We start from the raw sequence: 18,015 nt of genomic DNA, 5'->3' as shown, positions 1-18,015 counted from the left end.
CGCTATGAGTTAGAAACGACTCAACGGCACTTAACAACAACAACAACAACAACAACATATAATATATACTTATTTAATAGCCTTTTGTGCCATTCTGGGGTCCCTGGGTGGCACACATAGTTAAAGGCATGGCTGCTAACAAAAAGGCTGGTAGTGTGAATGCACCCAGGGGTACCTCTGAAGACAGACCCAGGGATCTACCTCCAAATGGTTTCAGCTATCGAAAATCCCATGAAGTATACAGTTCTACTCTGAAACACATGGGGTCATGATGGGCCAGAGTTGACTCAATAGCAACTGTTTTTAAAGCCATATTAATCAAATAGTAACTGGGGAATATGATTAGAAAAAAATACATGGAATGCAGATTCTATTATTCCCTTCTTTCAAAACCAAAAATTTCATAGATGGAAGTACATGCAGGCTTTAACTAGAAAAGATGTTCAAATATTTAACTTTTCAAAATGTCATATTTTAATCACTTTACTAACACATATATGAAATTATGTTAGACAGTCAAGACATCTGCTTCCTTGGCCAGCCAAGAAAGCGTAGGTGTTTATGGAGATACAAGCTGGGAGTAGCAAATGTTAAACAACTGTCTCCAGACACTCCAGGGTGGCCCACAGCCCTGGACTGCCCAGGTTGAGGCCCTGTAACTTACTGTCCTCTCTTTTGGAGGGGCTGCCAATGGGAAAACAAATAAAAGGCTGACTCATTCCTGCCTCTCTCTTACACACATATACTCTAGATTGCAGGGTCCCTAATTTCTCATGCTAAGTCAGGTTCAATGCTTTCTTATTCAACTTTATTCAGTGGTATTTTGATGAGTCTTCACTTTGTACATAGTTCTAGGATACTCAGTTTTGTACAGTTTTAGGCTAGTCACACTCCCTCTGAGAGAAATTACTGATAAGTGGATCTGTAATACATGGTACATAATCTTTAATTTCTTGAAGGGAACAAGCTGAAAGTTTTAAGATTTCATAGGAATTTGGGAAGGTGACAGAGGGTGGTCAGAGTAAAACTTTGTGAAAGACTACTTAACTTGTTGTTGATTGTGATAAACCACAGAAGATTGGCAGGGTAGACTGAGAGGTGAGTAGGGAGCTACAGCTAGAAGGAATGGTCATAAGCAATGCCAAGAAGTGGAAAGCCCTGAGGTGCCAAGAGTGTTTTTGGTGAGCATTGTGGCTGCAGTATCAGATGAGCAGATGGGGGAACAAAGTGGGGGATGAATAATGTGAGATTGTGTGAAGGCAGACTGTGGGAGTCTGGCAGACACTGAGGATCCTCGGAGGACCTGAGCAGGGGCATGAAAGTTAATCACACAATCATCTGCATGATAGTCTGGAAAGGGGACAACCAGAGATTACTAGAACATTCTAAGCAAGAAGGAGAGAGGCATCAGACTGAGAAAATAGAAAGGGTAGGATGGAATAAAAACGTTGCAAGCAGCTGAACCTAAAATGAACTGTCCTCTCTTCAGAGTAGGGCCCAGGCAGGGTATAATAGGAATCACAAGGAGTGAAACAGCTCATGTTTATTGAAGGTCTACTGTGTGTCTGCCAGAAGAGCAAACAAATCTGTCTTGGAAGAAGTACAGCCAGAATGCTCCTTAGAAACAAGAATGGCCAGACCCTGTCTCTTGTACTTTGGTCATATTATCAGGAGGGATGAGTCCCTGGAGAGGGATCTAGTGCTTCAAAAAGGGGAAGACCCTCAATGAGATGGATTGACACAGTGGCTGCAATAATAGGCTGAAGCATAGTAATGATTGTGAGGATGGTGCAGGACCGAGCAGTGTTTCATTCTGTTGTGTTTTACATACTTTACCTCATTTAAATCTCTATAGCAACCTGTCCTGAGAGTTAGGCTTTATGATCATCAATTACAGATGAGAAAACATAGGCTCAGGAAAGTAAGATGACTTGCCAGAGCTCATAGAGTAGATAGTAAGGAGAATGAATAACAAAACAAACATTAATTAAAATGGTACCTATTTGTCAGGCACCTCACCCACAAGTGTCTCCGCAGAAAGAAGACTGGACAATCTACTTCCATAAAGATTTACTGCCTCAGAAACCCAAAAGGGGGTTAATAGTAAAAGTTGGAATTGACTCAATGGCAGTGAGTTTGGTTTGAGTGTTTGGTTTGAGAAACAATGGTAAACAGATAGAATCCCTACCATTGCATTCAAACTCTGGTCTGATTCCTAAACTTGTTCATTTCTTCATTCCCTGCTTTACACTCAGAATAGAAGTCACTAGTCTCATTCAATTAGCATTTGACTAATGCCATAGTGGGAAGCTCTGGTGGCATAGTGCCTAAGGCATTTGACTGCTAACCAGGAGGTTGGCAGTTCAAACCCACCAGGCACTCCTCAGAAGGAAGATTGGGCAATCTACTTCCATAGTGATATTGCCTCAGAAACCCAAGGAGGGGTCATTATGAGGATCCAACTAGAAGCCAGTGAGTTTGGTTTGGTTTTGGAATGCCATATTGTACCTATACTGCTAGAATTAAGCCTAATTTTTATTTTTAAAAAATTATTACTTGGCTGAAGAATGTGTTTTTGCACATTCTTTTAAATGTTTAGGTATTTGTTTTTCCAGGGAGTCACAATGCTTTGTGCTCAACTGCTCTTTAACCATACTTTTAGCAAAAATGGCTGCTATTAGCTCCCAAAGCAACATAAAGGAACAGTTTATATCAAAGCTTGGTCCTTATCCTCACTCTTGTAGTCCTACCTTTCCTGACTCAGAACAATTATTGTGGCTTCAAAATAACCTGCTAGATAATATAAAAGTACAAAGTACAAAAATCTAATTTATATCAAAATAGTTAATTCCCTTGAATAGATCACTGTGGTAAGAAAAATTCATGAATAATTTGCATGTTTTAAATATTTAGGATACTAAGAATTAAAATATATATGGATCCCAAGACAATTAGAAAACATTTCTTGACTCACTCAATAAATTTTTATTCAGCTTACTGAGTACAAGGCAACATTATGTGTTGTGAGAGAAAGAGGAATTACTAAGACAGAATCCTGTTTTCAGACTGATGAAAAATAAGAAACAAGATATGTGTGTGTATGTGTGTATGTGTATACGTGTGTGTGTATATATATATTTCTAGTTGAGGGCATGTGATTGTTGGGAGACAGTTTTCCCTGGGTCTCTTGTATTTCTGCACGTATTGTGAGTGAGGTACTGATTGCTCTTTGTTCTGGACTCTTTTTTTTTTTTTTTAAGATGCTTCTATAGACAATAACCTTGGAAGTCAGAGCTAGTGTTGCCCTCAGGAGGAAAGGACTGACTTGCTTATAATCCTGAAAGACATTGCTTTTCCTTCCATAGCAAGGATAGGCATGCTTACTGTCCAATATAATAGAAATAATGTCTTCCTCAAGAGTAATAGGCAGGCATGTTTACTGTCCATTGTAATAGATTCCATTTTCCTAAGCTCAGTGTCCCTTTGCTATAATGTAACCTACCATATACAGGTGACATCTGGCCCTCTTCATGTTACTTTGTAGAACAAGCTCAAGGAGCAGGTGCAAAAATGCTGAGGTTCTGCTACTCATGCTGTTAGTAATAAACTGTCCTTTGTGTCTGACCCAGGAATCTCATGTCTTCTACCAGCATCCACAAAACTATGGCAGGCTAATTTTTAGACTGGATGAAGCATAAAATTTCAGATCTTTGACAGTACTTGACAGTGGTAAGTTGTGAAACTGGACACAAATTCTTGCCCTTCCTGTATGCATTCCCTTTGGTACTATCCTACCACATTGACTCTAGGCTTGGACATCTGCCTTGCTGGGCCAGTGAAACATTAGTAAATGTTACTCAAGTAGAGGTTTGAAAGCACTGTGAATTAACAGTTGACATCTTGCTGGTCTTAGAATCTAGTTGTATGTGAAGAAGCCCAGACCAGCCTGTTGGATGATGAGAAGAAACAAATGGTTCAGTTTCCACTATCACTCTAGCCAACAGACATATGAACAAGGACAATTTAAGCCATCCAGCTCCAGTCAACTCTTTAGTTAACTGCTGATATAAGACTGAATCCAACACAGATCAACTGAGCTTACTAGATGAGAAGAACTATCCAGCCTCTATGTCTTAGGGTGGTATTTCATACAGCAAAAACTGATCAAGGATACAAGGTACAAGGCAAAAATTACTTCCAGTATAATATCTACATGATAAGCTTCTAGAGGGCTCAGTCTATGGCTGGTTAAATATTGAAACTCCAGCACTTAGCACAGTGCCTAGAGAAGAGTTAAGTGCCAACTGTTCCAATTTTGTTTTGGTTTCTCCATCTTAAGAATTAGTACACAGGTCATTTAGTTTTCACTTCATAAGCAAGTTGTGAAACTGAAGAAACTTTGTACGAATCCAGCTACATGGCTTAACTGGGAAAAGCACAAATTGGTACTCTGGGAGACAAATGTGTGAAAACAGCTCTTCTAAGTAATATGTGGCAGATATTATGCAATTTAAACATACTGCACTTAGTTTTCTCATTTCCAAAATGAGAATAATAAAATTTATTTCATAGGCTTTATAACATAGATACTCTCTGTGCATAACCTACTAAAATATGAGGCCATTATTTTCACAGAGATTAAAAAAACAAAGAAATAAAAAAAAACCCTCCCAATGGAGCAGTTCTACTTTACATATATGGGGTCATCATGTGTCAGAATTGACTCAAAGCAACCAGAAAACAGCAAAACAAAAATAGCACTAACACTGCTAAATGTGAACAAGTGAAATATGCCACTTACTTGCACTCTTTTCCTCTCACATAAACACACTCACATATAAACTTGCACAAAACAAACCATTTCTAAAAAGGAAATGCAAAACCCAACAGGTAGAGACTAAGAAGAGAGAAGCTGAGAGCCACCACGTAGTCTATATTATGGTTGACAGGAAGACAAAGCTTACATAATGTACACACAGCCCAAAGTATTTTGTTGTTTCAAAAACCCTGTGAATAAGGTAAACTTTCTGGAAGATTAATACCTGACAACGTGAAGGTTTATAAAATGTATCATTATATTAATGGAACTGAAAAGTCACTTTACGGATATTCTGCTTTCATTTTAGCAGTTTAGAGTTAAATCCCTAATTTTTATTTTAGGAACAGACATTTCAAGCAATTGCCTTTTTATTTTCCACATTACTAGGTTTCATCATATTTGAAAGGACTTTTTTAAAAAGGCTTTCTTTTATGAGTTGGCATCTTTGAAAATTATCTGTAAATGCAGGAAACATCCATATCAAACCAATACATTGCCCAAGACCCTTTTTGGTTTCAGCATAATTTTGAGGCTTTGGGGAAGAGAACTTTTTTCAAAAAATCCACAATTAAATTTACATTTCAAATTTATTTAGCTATTTTATAATTATCTTTTATAGTTACTACCTAATCTTTAGTTAGGAGCTCTGGTGGCATAGTACCTAAGGCATTTGACTAGTAACCAGAAGGCCAGCAGTTCAAACCCACCAGCCACTCCTCAGAAGGAAGGTTGGGCAATCTACTTCCATAGTGATACCACCTTGGAAACCCAAGGTGGGGTTGCTATGAGTCAGATGTGACTCAATGGCAGTGTGTTTGTTAGTTAATTAAAATAACATTGAGAAAGAAATTAACTAAGAATTTATATCTAGATAGATAGATAGATATATTCAGGAATTAATATTTAAAAAAATTCTGGCTAATAACTGTCAAGGTTCATTTTCCTCATATTTTTATAAGAGGAAGCCTAGCATTCTAGTTAAGAGAGACTTGGAATTCAATTCTAGATCTGCCCCTTATAAACTTTGTGACTTTGGGAAAACTATTTAAATTTTAGCATTCAATTTCCTTATTTATAAAATGGTGATTTTAATAGTGTGTCCATGTATCTGTTGCTGTGAGGATTAAAGGAGATATACATAGAAAGTCCTTGTCTACCACCTGAATCACAGTAAATGCCAAGTAAACGACATTAATTAACTATAGCCATAACGTTCATCTTCAAAGGATGACATAAAATTATATGATCCCATAAAGTGCCTAAGACATTTGACTGCTAACCAGAAGGCTGGTTGAAACCCACCAGTCACTGCTTGGAAGGAAGGTTGGGCAATGTATTTCCGTACTGATACTGCCGCGGAAACCCAAGGAGAGGTTGCTATGAGTCAGATCCGACTCTACGGCAGTGTGTTGCATTATGTTATAACATTAGCATTGGAAACCAAACTCCAAAGTTCTACTGAACAAGACAACATTATGTCTTCTTCAGTCACAAAGACATTCATGTGTCAAATATAAAGGTCCATACTGCCAACTATGTCCACGACTGGAGCAAATAAAAAGCATTAAGTGAAGAACATGCACAGACAATTAAGTCAGAAATACTACACATATTTAGGGAAACGCTACAGGCTGGCAGTTGGAACCCATCCAGCACCACTGCAGAAGAAACTTATCCACTGCTGATTTGGTTCTGTAATGATTACAGCCAAGAAAACCCTATAGAGCAGTTCTACTTTGTAACACATGGGGACGTCATGAGTCAGAACTGACTCAATGCCAATGGATTTTTATGTTTTAAAAAGTTGTTTTATAGATTGTTTCTTCCATATCCGGAAACATCCAGCCACAACTCCCACCCTGTTATGGAGTACTATAATGCCACATTTTCTTATGGTGGCATTTCTTTTCTTTCTTTTTTTTTTTTTTATTGTGATTTGGGTGAATATTTACAGAGCAGATTCACTTTCCATACAGCAGTTCACATGCACTTTGTCTCATGACAATGACCGCAGTTTACCACAATGCAACATCTCCCCTCCTACTTCCTCCCCATAGTTACCTCTTCCCTGTGTCCATCCCTCTATGCACTCCTGCCCCCTGAGCTGTCTCCCTGTGCATAAGCAGCCCTTATTTCTCCCATGATTGTTGTCTCCAAGGAGTGTATCTATCTGAGGTAAATGTTCAACTCATATGCCTGTCTTTTGTTTGGCTGGAAATCATGGGTGTGGATTCAATTCCAGACCTGAAGGGCAGCTAGGGGCCATAGTCTCAGTGGTTCCACCAGGCTCTATTGGACCAGCAAACCTGATCCCCACCTTTTTTTTTTCCTCCAAATGATTTTGAGTTTTATTCCACATTGTTCTCCCTCTCTATCAAGGATCTCCTACATAGATCCCCTTTAAGTGGATGACAGTGGTACCCAGGCACCATCTAGTTCTTCTGGTCTCATAGTGATATAGGCTGCAGATTGGATGGTGTACCAGTTGCTAGGACTAATTGTTTCCATGAATTTTGGTTTTCTTCATTCTTCTTTGGTCTGGATGAAGAGAGACCCATCGTTGCATCTATATGGCAGCTTGCTAGCTTTGCTACTCACCAAAGTAGGAGGTAGAACAATGTTTTCTATAGTATGTTATACCAGTTGAGCTTGATATCCTTGGCGACTATGGTCCCAAGCCCACAGGTTCAACTGCTTGGTCCCTCTTGGTAGCTGGCTGTTACCAAGCAGTGACCACAACCTTGCCCCTTGTCAGCTCTACTCTACACCTGGGAATTCTGATCATTCACATAAACTTATAGGACCATTGTCTGCCAACCCTATGCATATTCTTGGATACACTCCCCATTTCATAGACATACCTAACAGTTCAGCCTGTCCACCCATCTATCTTATGGTGGCATTTCTTATAGTGTCAAGTGGCCCTTGACTCACACACAAAAGAGAGGTTTGCCCTCCACTGAGGGTCATAAAAGTGTGCAGCTCAGGGAGGAGCCCAACAGGGCCCCAAATCTCATTCCACCTAGGAGAGAACACAGGCCCCTCGCATTTACAATTCTGGGGACTACCATCTTGTTGGCTGCCGGCCAAGAGAGACAGTTCAGAAAGCTTTGCTATTCTTTGTTCATTGTTAACTTAAGAGAAACAAACTACCTTGACTTACCCTGAAATAGTCACTGCATGCTGCTAGGACTGCCTTGTGAGCATGGAATTTCTGTTCCTCAGCAATCAGGGTAACGTCGCAAAGAATACCATCACTTCTCTGCTGATTCAGTGCTGCCAGGACACTATCGTTGTGAGATTCGGAGTGGCAGAGCCTCTGGCCTGTCAGCATTTCTTGAATACTGCAAAGGAGAGAAGTCAAGTAAACATCCTTCCTTTCAGCAGACCTGGGTGCACCCATGTTCCTTCACCGTTTCAATACCGCCCGTGGGATTGCTGACTCCCCAGCACTCTCTCCACAGTGGAATGTGATCTTCCTATTTCTGCTCTTTCACCAGTCTTTTGCTATCCTTTTCTCTGATTCCCTCCATCTCTCCACCCTGCAGGGTCTTGGTCTGTGTCTGTCTGTCTGTCTTTCTCTCTCTTCTACTAATACATGTCTTTATGAATTTGTGTGCCTGCCCAGCTGTGTCTGCATATTGGTCCATGTCTATGGTCCATATCCCATCAATATATATATATATATCTTTGGGTGCAAAACCTTCTCTGGATGCGTCTCTAGTTAGGTGTGTGGGCTTGTGTGTGCATGTGTGTGTGTGTGTGTGTGTGTACATGTGTGCCCCTCTCGGTGATGCACTCTCTAGATCTCTGATTCCATCTCCAGCTTTGTATTACCTGAAGGTGATTAGGGCATACTCAGTATGTACTCACGGACATGTACTCATCTATCACAGAATTCATCAGATCATTAGATTCTGACTCATCAGAGATACAGGAAGTTACCATGTCTGCCCATAAAGATTCATACTCCATTAATAAACAAAAGAGATCTAAGCAAATATTGGTTAGGAAAAAAGGGATGTTGGTGACCATTTCATGAAAAAGGTAACTAAACCCTGTTGTTGTTGTTGTTATATGCTGTCGAGTTGGTCCCGACTCATAGCGACCCCTCCTTGGGTTTCCAAGGCAGTATCACTACAGAAGTAGGATTGCCCAACCTTCCTTCTGAGGAGTGGCTGGTGGGTTTGAACCGCCAGCCTTCTGGTTAGCAGTCAAGTACCTTAGGCACTATGCTACCAGAGCTCCTAAACCCTAGCAGCATATTATTCAACCTGAGAGATTATACATCACAAGGAGAACATTACAGTAAATACTCTTGTAAACGAAAACAAATTTAAGCTAAAAGTAAAATATATAGTGATAATCTTCAATGTCTATGTGTGATCACTGTAGTAAATTTATGAATGACTATACAAGTTTATTTTCTGTTCTTTTCTGTGAAATTGCTTAACTTACCCATTAAGAAACCACTTATGTCTTTTTAAAATTCCTAGGTGAAATTATGTAATAATACAGAATTGAAAACCATAAACACAAAATACAAACTGAACGTATAAATAGGGATTGGTAATTCCAGCTTAGATCAATGAAAACCTCTACAGTGTTTTAACATCTTAGAACTGGCAGCTGTCTAAAGTGGGCTGAGCTATGCCAATAGAATGGTATTCACAAAATGAAAATGAGGGCCACCAGACCATAAGATACGTTTTTCCTTTTTCTGACCTTCAGATTCTTCTCAAAGCTCAGTAAAGATACCGTAAGTATGACTGAGAGCATCAACTTTCTTATCCCAACAATTCCTGCACCCAACCCCTCTCTCTGTGAACGGGAAGGATCTCCTCAGGGCAGCCAGGGAGTCTCCAGCAGCCCAGTCCTGTGTGGCTAATTTCCTTGAAAGGCTCTGCTCAGCCTGTGGTGCCAGCTGGCTGGCACAGTATAGTGAAGCACACATCACCACCTTAAAATTAACCAAATACTTCCCAGGAAGTGCCAGAAGGCACTCAGTAAGCTTTCTTGGGCATTGTTGTCTGAGGAGTATTAGAAACGTCAGGACTATGGAAAGGAAAAAAACTTGTCAGGGGATGATGATATAAGTACTCCTCGTGGGAAGGTGGGAGGATTATTTTCAGTTGAAATGTAGCATCCAGTAACATCATGTAGTGCCTCTATCTCTAGGCAGACTTGTAAAATCAGTAATTAAAAATGCCTTTGAGAAGTAAAATAAGTTTTTACAAATTTTTAATGCAAAGCTTAGAATGGAGAGTAATTAGCATCTCTCAATTAAGGAAATGAGGGAACGGAATAGTAATGGAAATACTGTATCAGCTAATAAAAGATTTAGACAGTATTTAAAAAAAAATCATTCCCAAAGGATGACATTTTTATATATTAAAGAACATAGCACTTACTATGTTCCATGAATTCATTATTAGTGATTTACAATTATTAATTCATTTAATCTTCACTACAACCCCACAAGGCAGGTACTGTTATTATCTCTATTTTATAGATAAGAAAACTTAACAAACAGTCTAGTTGTTGTTGTTGTTGTTGTTGTTGTATGCCATCGAGTCAGACTCGACTCATAGTGACCCCCTCCTTGGGTTTCCAAGGCAGTATTACTACAGAAGTAGATTGCCCCATCTTCCTTCCGAGGAGTGGCTGGTGGGTTTGAACCACCAGCCTTCTGGTTAGCAGTCAAATGCCTTAGGCACTATGCTACCAGCCTAAGAACATAATAATATTATTCTACTGCTCACTTAAAAAAGAAGGCAACCTATAAAGGTCTCAAAAATATGTGCTTGAGGGAAAAAATAATCACAAAAATACTGATTAATTTTATACTTAACATTTGTAAGTAAAAATCTCAAAGTTACTTTTTATAATGATATACATGAACATAACATGAATGGTGATAAAAATATTTTGAACTCATGCTTCAAAAACATTTATCTTCACACTGAAGCTAAGACCTAAGTTTAGGAATATAATATAAATTTTAATTATTATAACCTTAGAAAATTTATTTGGAACTTTTATAACTTCTTTTCTCCCTACTTACATCATCCTAAATGTTAACATATTTTGAAATTTCATTTGTAGTAGAAAAGATATTAAAATAATCACCTAAAAATGTTTCCTGACTCATTTTCCAAATATAGTGTCATGATTTGTGTCCTTATTATTAAGACTGAATGAGTATTTGCATTTCAGACATTTATCGACAGTGAATAAATCTTGCCAGGGAACGAGCAGCTGTAAACTGAAATTTGGCAAAGAATAAAGGGCTCAGTTCTGAAACAATTCTGATGCTGCACAATTTCACAAGATCATTCAGCTGGGCTAGAAACACTCAAGCTTAAAGAAAACAATATGCTAAATATTTAAGACAACACTTGGCACAAGATCCTAAATATTTTGGAACCAATATGTTAAGAATCCTTAGAAGCAGAAACAAATACACTGACATTTGGCAAGAAATAAAGGCCTACTAATCAACAAGTCTTTATTACATTTGAAAGTAACTTCTCTCTCAATTCTCAGATATAAATCTACAAAAGACCTCAACTCTATACACATCTAGGAACATGTGGCCACAGACACAGCTGGAAGGTGACAGGCCCACTTTGTGAAGTCAATAATCATAAACCAAGGAGAAAAAAAAAAAAGACATAAAGCAGTGGCCAGGTTTCCTAAGGGAACACAGAACTGAGTGCCATTCTAAAATCAGAAACTCACTGTCACTGTCATCGAGTCGGATCCGACTCATAGAGACCCCTCCTTGGGTTTCCGGGGCAGTATCACTATGGAAGTAGATTGACCAACCTTCCTTTTGAGGAGTGGCTGGTGGGTTTTGAACCACCAGCCTTCCAGTTAACACTCACATGCCTTAGGCACTATGCTACCAGAGCTCCCAAAATCAGAAAAAGTCTTCAGTATAAGCAACTTTAAATTTAAAAAAAAAAAAAAAAGCTGTCTGTCAGAGTAGAACTGTGCTCCATAGGGTTTTCAATGCCTGAGTTTTCAGAAATAGAACATCAGGCTTTTCTTCCAAGGTACCACTATGTGGACTTGAACCTCCAACCTTTCAGTTAGAGCTGAAGGTGCTGCCTCAACATATTCAGGGGTATGTAGAGAGTGACCTGGCTTCCCTAGGTAACCACAATACCCTCTTCTCTGAAGGATTTCCCTAGAATTGTACCATCCAATAGAGTAACCACTAGCCATGTGTGGTTATGTAGCACTTGAAATGTGGTTAATGAAGTTGAGGTGTGCTGTTAAGTGTGAAATGCACACTGGATTCCAAAGATGTAGTACGAAAAACAGATGCAAGATATTTTTAAAATATGTTTATATTGTTTATATGTAGAAATTGTAAGTTAATATTGAGTTGAATAAAATGTTAAAATTAATTTCACCTGTTTCTTTTTACTTTTTTAAAATGCAGCTACTGGAAAATTCTAAATTACATACAGTAAAACCTATGTAAGGCAGAAATCTGTCAGAGTAGGAAAACGCAAATATTTTCCACTAAAACGAGCAATAGGAAAATGGTAAGACTGTAGTCTTACCTCACGTTAGGGATCAAAAGAAAACTTGTGAGATTCAGAAAAACAAGGCAGTCCTGTAGAATTCTGGCTCTCAGGTCTCACTATATATGGTTTGTATTTATAGTTCTATTGAACAGCTCTGGTCTACAAGTCCCCAGAGAAAAGTGTCCCTCAATTTCTTTCCACTTTGAACTCTATAAGGGCTTCAGGTGAGCCCCATTGAGCCTCCATCTCACAGGGACCAGCTTCTGCCTCTGATGCAAGAGTAGGAAGCCCCAGAGTTCCTGAGTAGACAAAATACTTTTCCTTGATGCCAGGGAGCAGTCATTTGATTGCCATGTATCAGTGTCATTTGTATGTCAAGAGAGGTAAACAAATCAGGTCTTAGAGAATAGAACTATTTATGATCTCAAGTCTTTAACTTTCTTTCTGGAATTGATTATACAAACTAACTAATATATCAAATGCAGAGCATGATGTTCATAACACTCTAAGCTCCACTTACAGTGAAGCACTGCTTTAGCACAAATCACTACTTTGAGCTTAGAGAGTGAACATTTTTTGATCACAGAAAACCCATAAGATCTCATTTTCATAGAATACATTTTGGCTGAGTTCAGTCAGTTTTTAGGATGTAAATTCCTAAACAGATGCATGATTTTAAACATCTGCATTTTAAATTAAAAAAATTCAAGTCAATTTCTAAAAAATATGCAAGCAGCTTTCAACTGAAGCTATCAATAATGATATTATGTATTTACATATCAAAAACAGTCAAGTAGCTTCCTTCTTTCTTTCCTTCCTCCCTCCCTTCCCTTTTTTTCTTTTCTCAACAAGTGTTCATTCAGTCTGTATCAGGTATTGAACTAAGTGCTAGGGATAACCTGAGGAACATACATGACTGGGTAGCAGCCCACATGGAATATTCAGCTAGCAGGACAGTTACAAATTAATCAAATAATCTCGCCTCCCTGAAGAAGTTGGGGACTGAAGGATGAGAACAAGCTACCCCGGTAAGAAGAGGAAAGAAGAGCTTTCCAGGCAAGAAAATAAAAAGTACTACAGTTCTGCAGCGGGGGACATGGCCCATACACAGTGCCTATGGAATATTAATGTCTAGAACCTTGAGAACAAGGGAGAAAACATAGTAGAGAGGAGGCTTAAGAAGCAGAAGCTGGGAGTCCACTCATGAAGGACTTCTAAGCTAGTTCATACCAACAGCAATGGTAAACCACAGGAAAAGTTCACTCTGGCTGCAGTTCCAAGAGCAATCTGGGAGACTGGGCCAGAGAGGGGCATACCTGTGGCTGTAATTCAGCCAAATGATAGGCTTGGGCCTTAGACTGGAATGTGGGGGTAGAATTTTAGAGAGATTAATAGAATTTGAAAACTATTTAGGATGGAAAATCTATAGGCCTTCCTTGGTAATGGATTAGCTATGGAAGTGGGTGGTAGCAGGTCCCCAGGAATACTCTTATCTTTCTGGCTTATGTAACTTGATATTTCTGGAATTGTTGTTGTTGTTGTTGTTATGTGCCATCGAGTCGGACCCGACTCATAGCGACCCCTCCTTGGGTTTCCAAGGCACTGTCACCACGGAAGTAGATTGCCCAACCTTCCTTCCAAGGAGTGGCTGGTGGGTTTGAACCACCAGCCTTCTGGTTAGCAGTCAAGTGCCTTAGGAACTACGCTACCAGAGCTCCCATATTCCTGGAATAGAGGACAAGATTTCGGGATAGGAAGATGATGAGTTTGGTTTGGGACATGCTGAGCATGAGTTGTCTTTACAATACCCAAGAGCAGATGTGAAATACGTAGTTGATCCATGGAGCTCAGAAAGACATTTTGACTAGAGATGCAAATCTGTGATTCAGGGGCATAGAGGGATAACAAACGCACAGCTATGTCTCAAGAACATAGATGAGATACAAGCAAAGAAAGTTTCTAAGAAGATAAGAAAGATGAGATTCAAAGCACAAAAGCAGAGTTGGGTTTAACTCTGACAAAGGACAACTGCCCCTTGAGAAGGAGGAAGGAAACAGAGAAACACATATTAAAACTCTAGGCTGTTTTTGATTTGTTGAATCTAATATTTTAGTGGAGTCAGTCTCCACTGGACAATGAAAGCACAGAAATATAGATAGTCAGGCTAATCTAGGTTTGGGTGTTGTCAGGAAAATGACACAAAAATACAGGGAGCAAAAGAAATTTAGGATTTAGCAAGAGCAATACTGAAATGATGACCCATAGAATCTAAATTAGAAGAAATTAGAATGTGGAATGGAAAGGGCATGGGGGAAGGAAAGGATTGATGGATTGGTAGAAAGCAGCAGGGTTAGTAGACTAGACACTGCAAAGAGATCAAAGTAACAAGGATAGGTAAATCAACAAACTGGAAGGAGAAAAAGTCCTGATAGAAGTAAAGTGACTGATTTAATGGATTCAGAAATAGAGCAACTACCAGGTACAATGATGTCCAAGGTGTGGCAATAGGCAGAGGTGGCTGAAGGGAGAAGGAAGTTTTTGGAGAAGGAGGTTGAAGATCCTAGAGCCATGACATTGGGCATATCCTCCATGTGGATACTGAGGGCCCTGGGCAGTTTTTTTTAAGAGTTTGCAATGAGAAGGGAGATATAAACCAAGTGCCAATGTGCTCAGTGAATGAGGGGAAATGACCCTGACAAACAATATGGGGAGGAGGAGAAGGTGACAGAGTTGAAGGGCATAACTTTTCAGAAGAGCATGTTTTTGGTGTTGCTTTCTCTAACAACCATTTCAAGGTGTAATGATCTAAAAATAAAAGTATGGCCTGGAAGACAACAACATCTTTACTTATCTCTGAAATACATGAGGTCTGAAGAAATAATTATTCCATCACTTGAGAGGGCTACAAGAGAAGGGGTGCCTCAGGGGAGAACAGAAAGGTGATCACAGCTTTTAGAGGTGACGGGGATGATACAGAGGAGCATAGGTCAGGATGCTTGTTACACAGGGCCTAGTAAAAGGGTTTGGGAGGTGGGAAAGAGTGAGGCCTGAGATACAGTAGAGAAGGAAATACCATTACAGAGGTAATAGTGCTGTGGAGGGTATATAGTGGTGAGATAAGGGTTGACTGATAAAAAGAGGAATGGTAGATTTTAAGTAAAATCTCATTTTGAGGTGAATGCACATTGATCCTGATAGTCAGGAATTTTTTTTCACTTGACTCAGGTGGTGATAAGCCAGATTAAACGGCCTCCATGTGCTGTACTAGCTGGATGACAGATCTTGAACAAGATGTCTCTGCCTTAGCACTATATACATTTGGGGCCATATATCATTCTTTGTTGGGGGTTATCCTGTGCATTGTAGGATGTTTAACAGGATCTTTGGCCCTGGCCTTTACCACTGGATGCCAAGATCACCTGTCACCACTACCATCCCTTCTCAGTAGCAACCAAGAGTGTCTCTAGACATTGCCTAGTGCCCCCTAAGGGTTAAAATCTTCCCCCATTGAGAACCACTAGACTACAGCCACAGATTCACACAAGGAGTGCAAAGATGTTACACTTGTAGTAGAAATACCCTCATTCCTGAACACATTTAGGAACTAGTTACCACTGACAGCCTTCAGAACCATAGCAGAAAGTCAGACTCAGTATTTAATTGTTGTTGTTAGCTGCCATCAAGTTGGCCGCCGACTCATGGCAACCCCATGCACAATGGGATTGGATCATTGGATCCATAGGGTTTTCACTGGCTGATTTTCAGAAGCAGATCACCAGGCGTTTTTCCTATTCTTCCAGGTAATCTTAGTCTGGAAGCTCTGCTGAAACCTGTTCATCATCATAGCAATATAAATTCTTAGACTTTTTTTTTTAAAAAAAAGAGTATTCCTAGGTTTATCACCTCTCTTAATCTTGGCTATGAATGTCTTCTGACAAAAAACAATCCACCCTCAGAGATGACGAAGACTTGCCTCCACTAAGGATATGCAAATGAAGGCCCTGTACTTTCTCACTGACTGCCTCTCAGTTTTTGGAATATGCCAAGCTCCTCCTTGCCTCATGGTATTTACTAAGTCACTCTCTTCCTCAGATCTCAGGGCACAGACCAATTCCTCAGGAATGCCCTTCCTCACTGTATCTAATCTGTGCTTTTTCTTCAAAACGCTTTTCACAATTATATCTGCATTGTTACTGGTGTGATTAATTGTTTAGTATCCATTTCCCATATAGAATATGCATTTTATGAGGGCCTGGACGTTATCTAAGGATCTTTGGTGGAGTAGTAGTTAAGGCATTTGGCTGCTAACCAATAGATCGGTGGTTCGAAGCCTCCAGCTGCTTTGCAGACAAAAGAGGAGGCAGTCTGCCTCCGTAAAGATTTATAACCTTTGAAACCCAATGAGGGTCGCTATGAGTCGGAATTGACTTGATGGAAGTGAGGTTGGTTTGGTTTTGTGACCTTATCTACTTTATTCATTGCTGTAGCCCCAGCAACAAGCTGAGTGCTTGGCTTAATACGTTTTGTGAAATAAGTAAAGCATTAAAAGAAAATGTTTTGATAATAAGTGATTGCATTAAGGAGGATAATATCCATATATATTGAATGGCTTTCTGATGCATTTTAAAATGATATACCTTCATAGTAGTGTACCTTTTGTTATAGGGAGAGTGGCATCCTAAATAAGAATAGGATAAAATAGTAGTGTCATCCAAAGAAACATGAAATGTATCTAGGTGACCAGTAACTAGGTCACAGAAATTAGCTTTTGTGCTACTATACTAAATTCACAAAAGCCCTCACTGGTTTGTTTAATTTATTCAAATATTTGTTAAGCCTCTGCTATGTTCCACCCTTGGTGCAGGAATGTGCAGTATGACTATTCCAGACCTCTCAACACCAAGCAAGGACGCATCCTAAAGAATATATACCTGAGACAGCGTTCAGACGGCATTCTCCAGCTGGGTTCCTTGGGGTCTTGGCCTTAGAAGTTTGCAGAGGAGTCAGAAAGCATTCCAGCTGCATAAAAAGACAGAATAAGAATAAGGAAAAGCACACTGAGCTAAATGTTAAAAAAAAAGCACACTCTGGGCCTACATGGTCCTAATGCTTTTAGAATCCCTAGGAGGCACCTTGGAGAGTTTTCTACTTCAGATATAACATTGTGACTCAATTCTCTTTACCAAGCAACAGTTCTGAACATTTTTAAGTGTTTTTAATTTTCTCATATTATTGGAGCTTTAGAGACCAGGAAGTAGGATGAGTTTCAGAATCAACAAAAGCTAATTAGAAGTTGAAGTAAAAATGAAAACACCAGATGGCCAAAGGGAAAAACTAAGATCTGATCAAATAAAACTCCAAAGGTCTAAGCCACAAGAGCTAACTTGCCCTTTCTAGAGATTTTACTTTCCTTCCAAACATTACCATTAGTGAAACCAAGTTAAAAACAAATATCCTCTTGGCTAAGTGACAACAGACAGATGATTTTTTCTATTCAAGGAGATTTCCAAAAACGAGAAGAGACGAACAACATAGAGAGGGGATGAAATTAGTAGGGGATTGTGGTAGTTAAGGTTGTGTGTCAATTTGGCTGGCCCTGGTTTTGAGTGGCTGGGCAGCTGGTTGTAGTTATTCCCCAGGATGAGACCGGCAATCAAC

The 18,015-nt window shown here is 39.4% G+C and overlaps 1 protein-coding gene across 1 annotated transcript in view; it reads right to left on the bottom strand.

Annotated features, from left to right (window-relative positions):
* Nucleotides 1–17,311, bottom strand: part of KLHL32 (kelch like family member 32) — a 215,735-nt gene extending 198,424 nt beyond the window's left edge. The window contains exons 1-2 of the mRNA XM_007942251.2: nucleotides 17,289–17,311; nucleotides 7,983–8,163 (exon numbers count right to left, since the gene is read on the bottom strand). Coding sequence (XP_007940442.1) covers nucleotides 7,983–8,163; nucleotides 17,289–17,311 — 204 coding nt within the window. The remainder of the gene's footprint in view (nucleotides 1–7,982; nucleotides 8,164–17,288) is intronic.
* Between the last annotated feature and the right edge of the window lie 704 nt (nucleotides 17,312–18,015).

Source organism: Orycteropus afer, unplaced genomic scaffold (genome assembly GCF_000298275.1).
Source record: "Orycteropus afer afer isolate SDZICR_OR568_19922 unplaced genomic scaffold, OryAfe1.0 scaffold00087, whole genome shotgun sequence".
NCBI classification, from domain to species: Eukaryota; Metazoa; Chordata; class Mammalia; order Tubulidentata; family Orycteropodidae; genus Orycteropus; species Orycteropus afer.
This window is presented reverse-complemented; position numbering and strand designations above follow the sequence as displayed.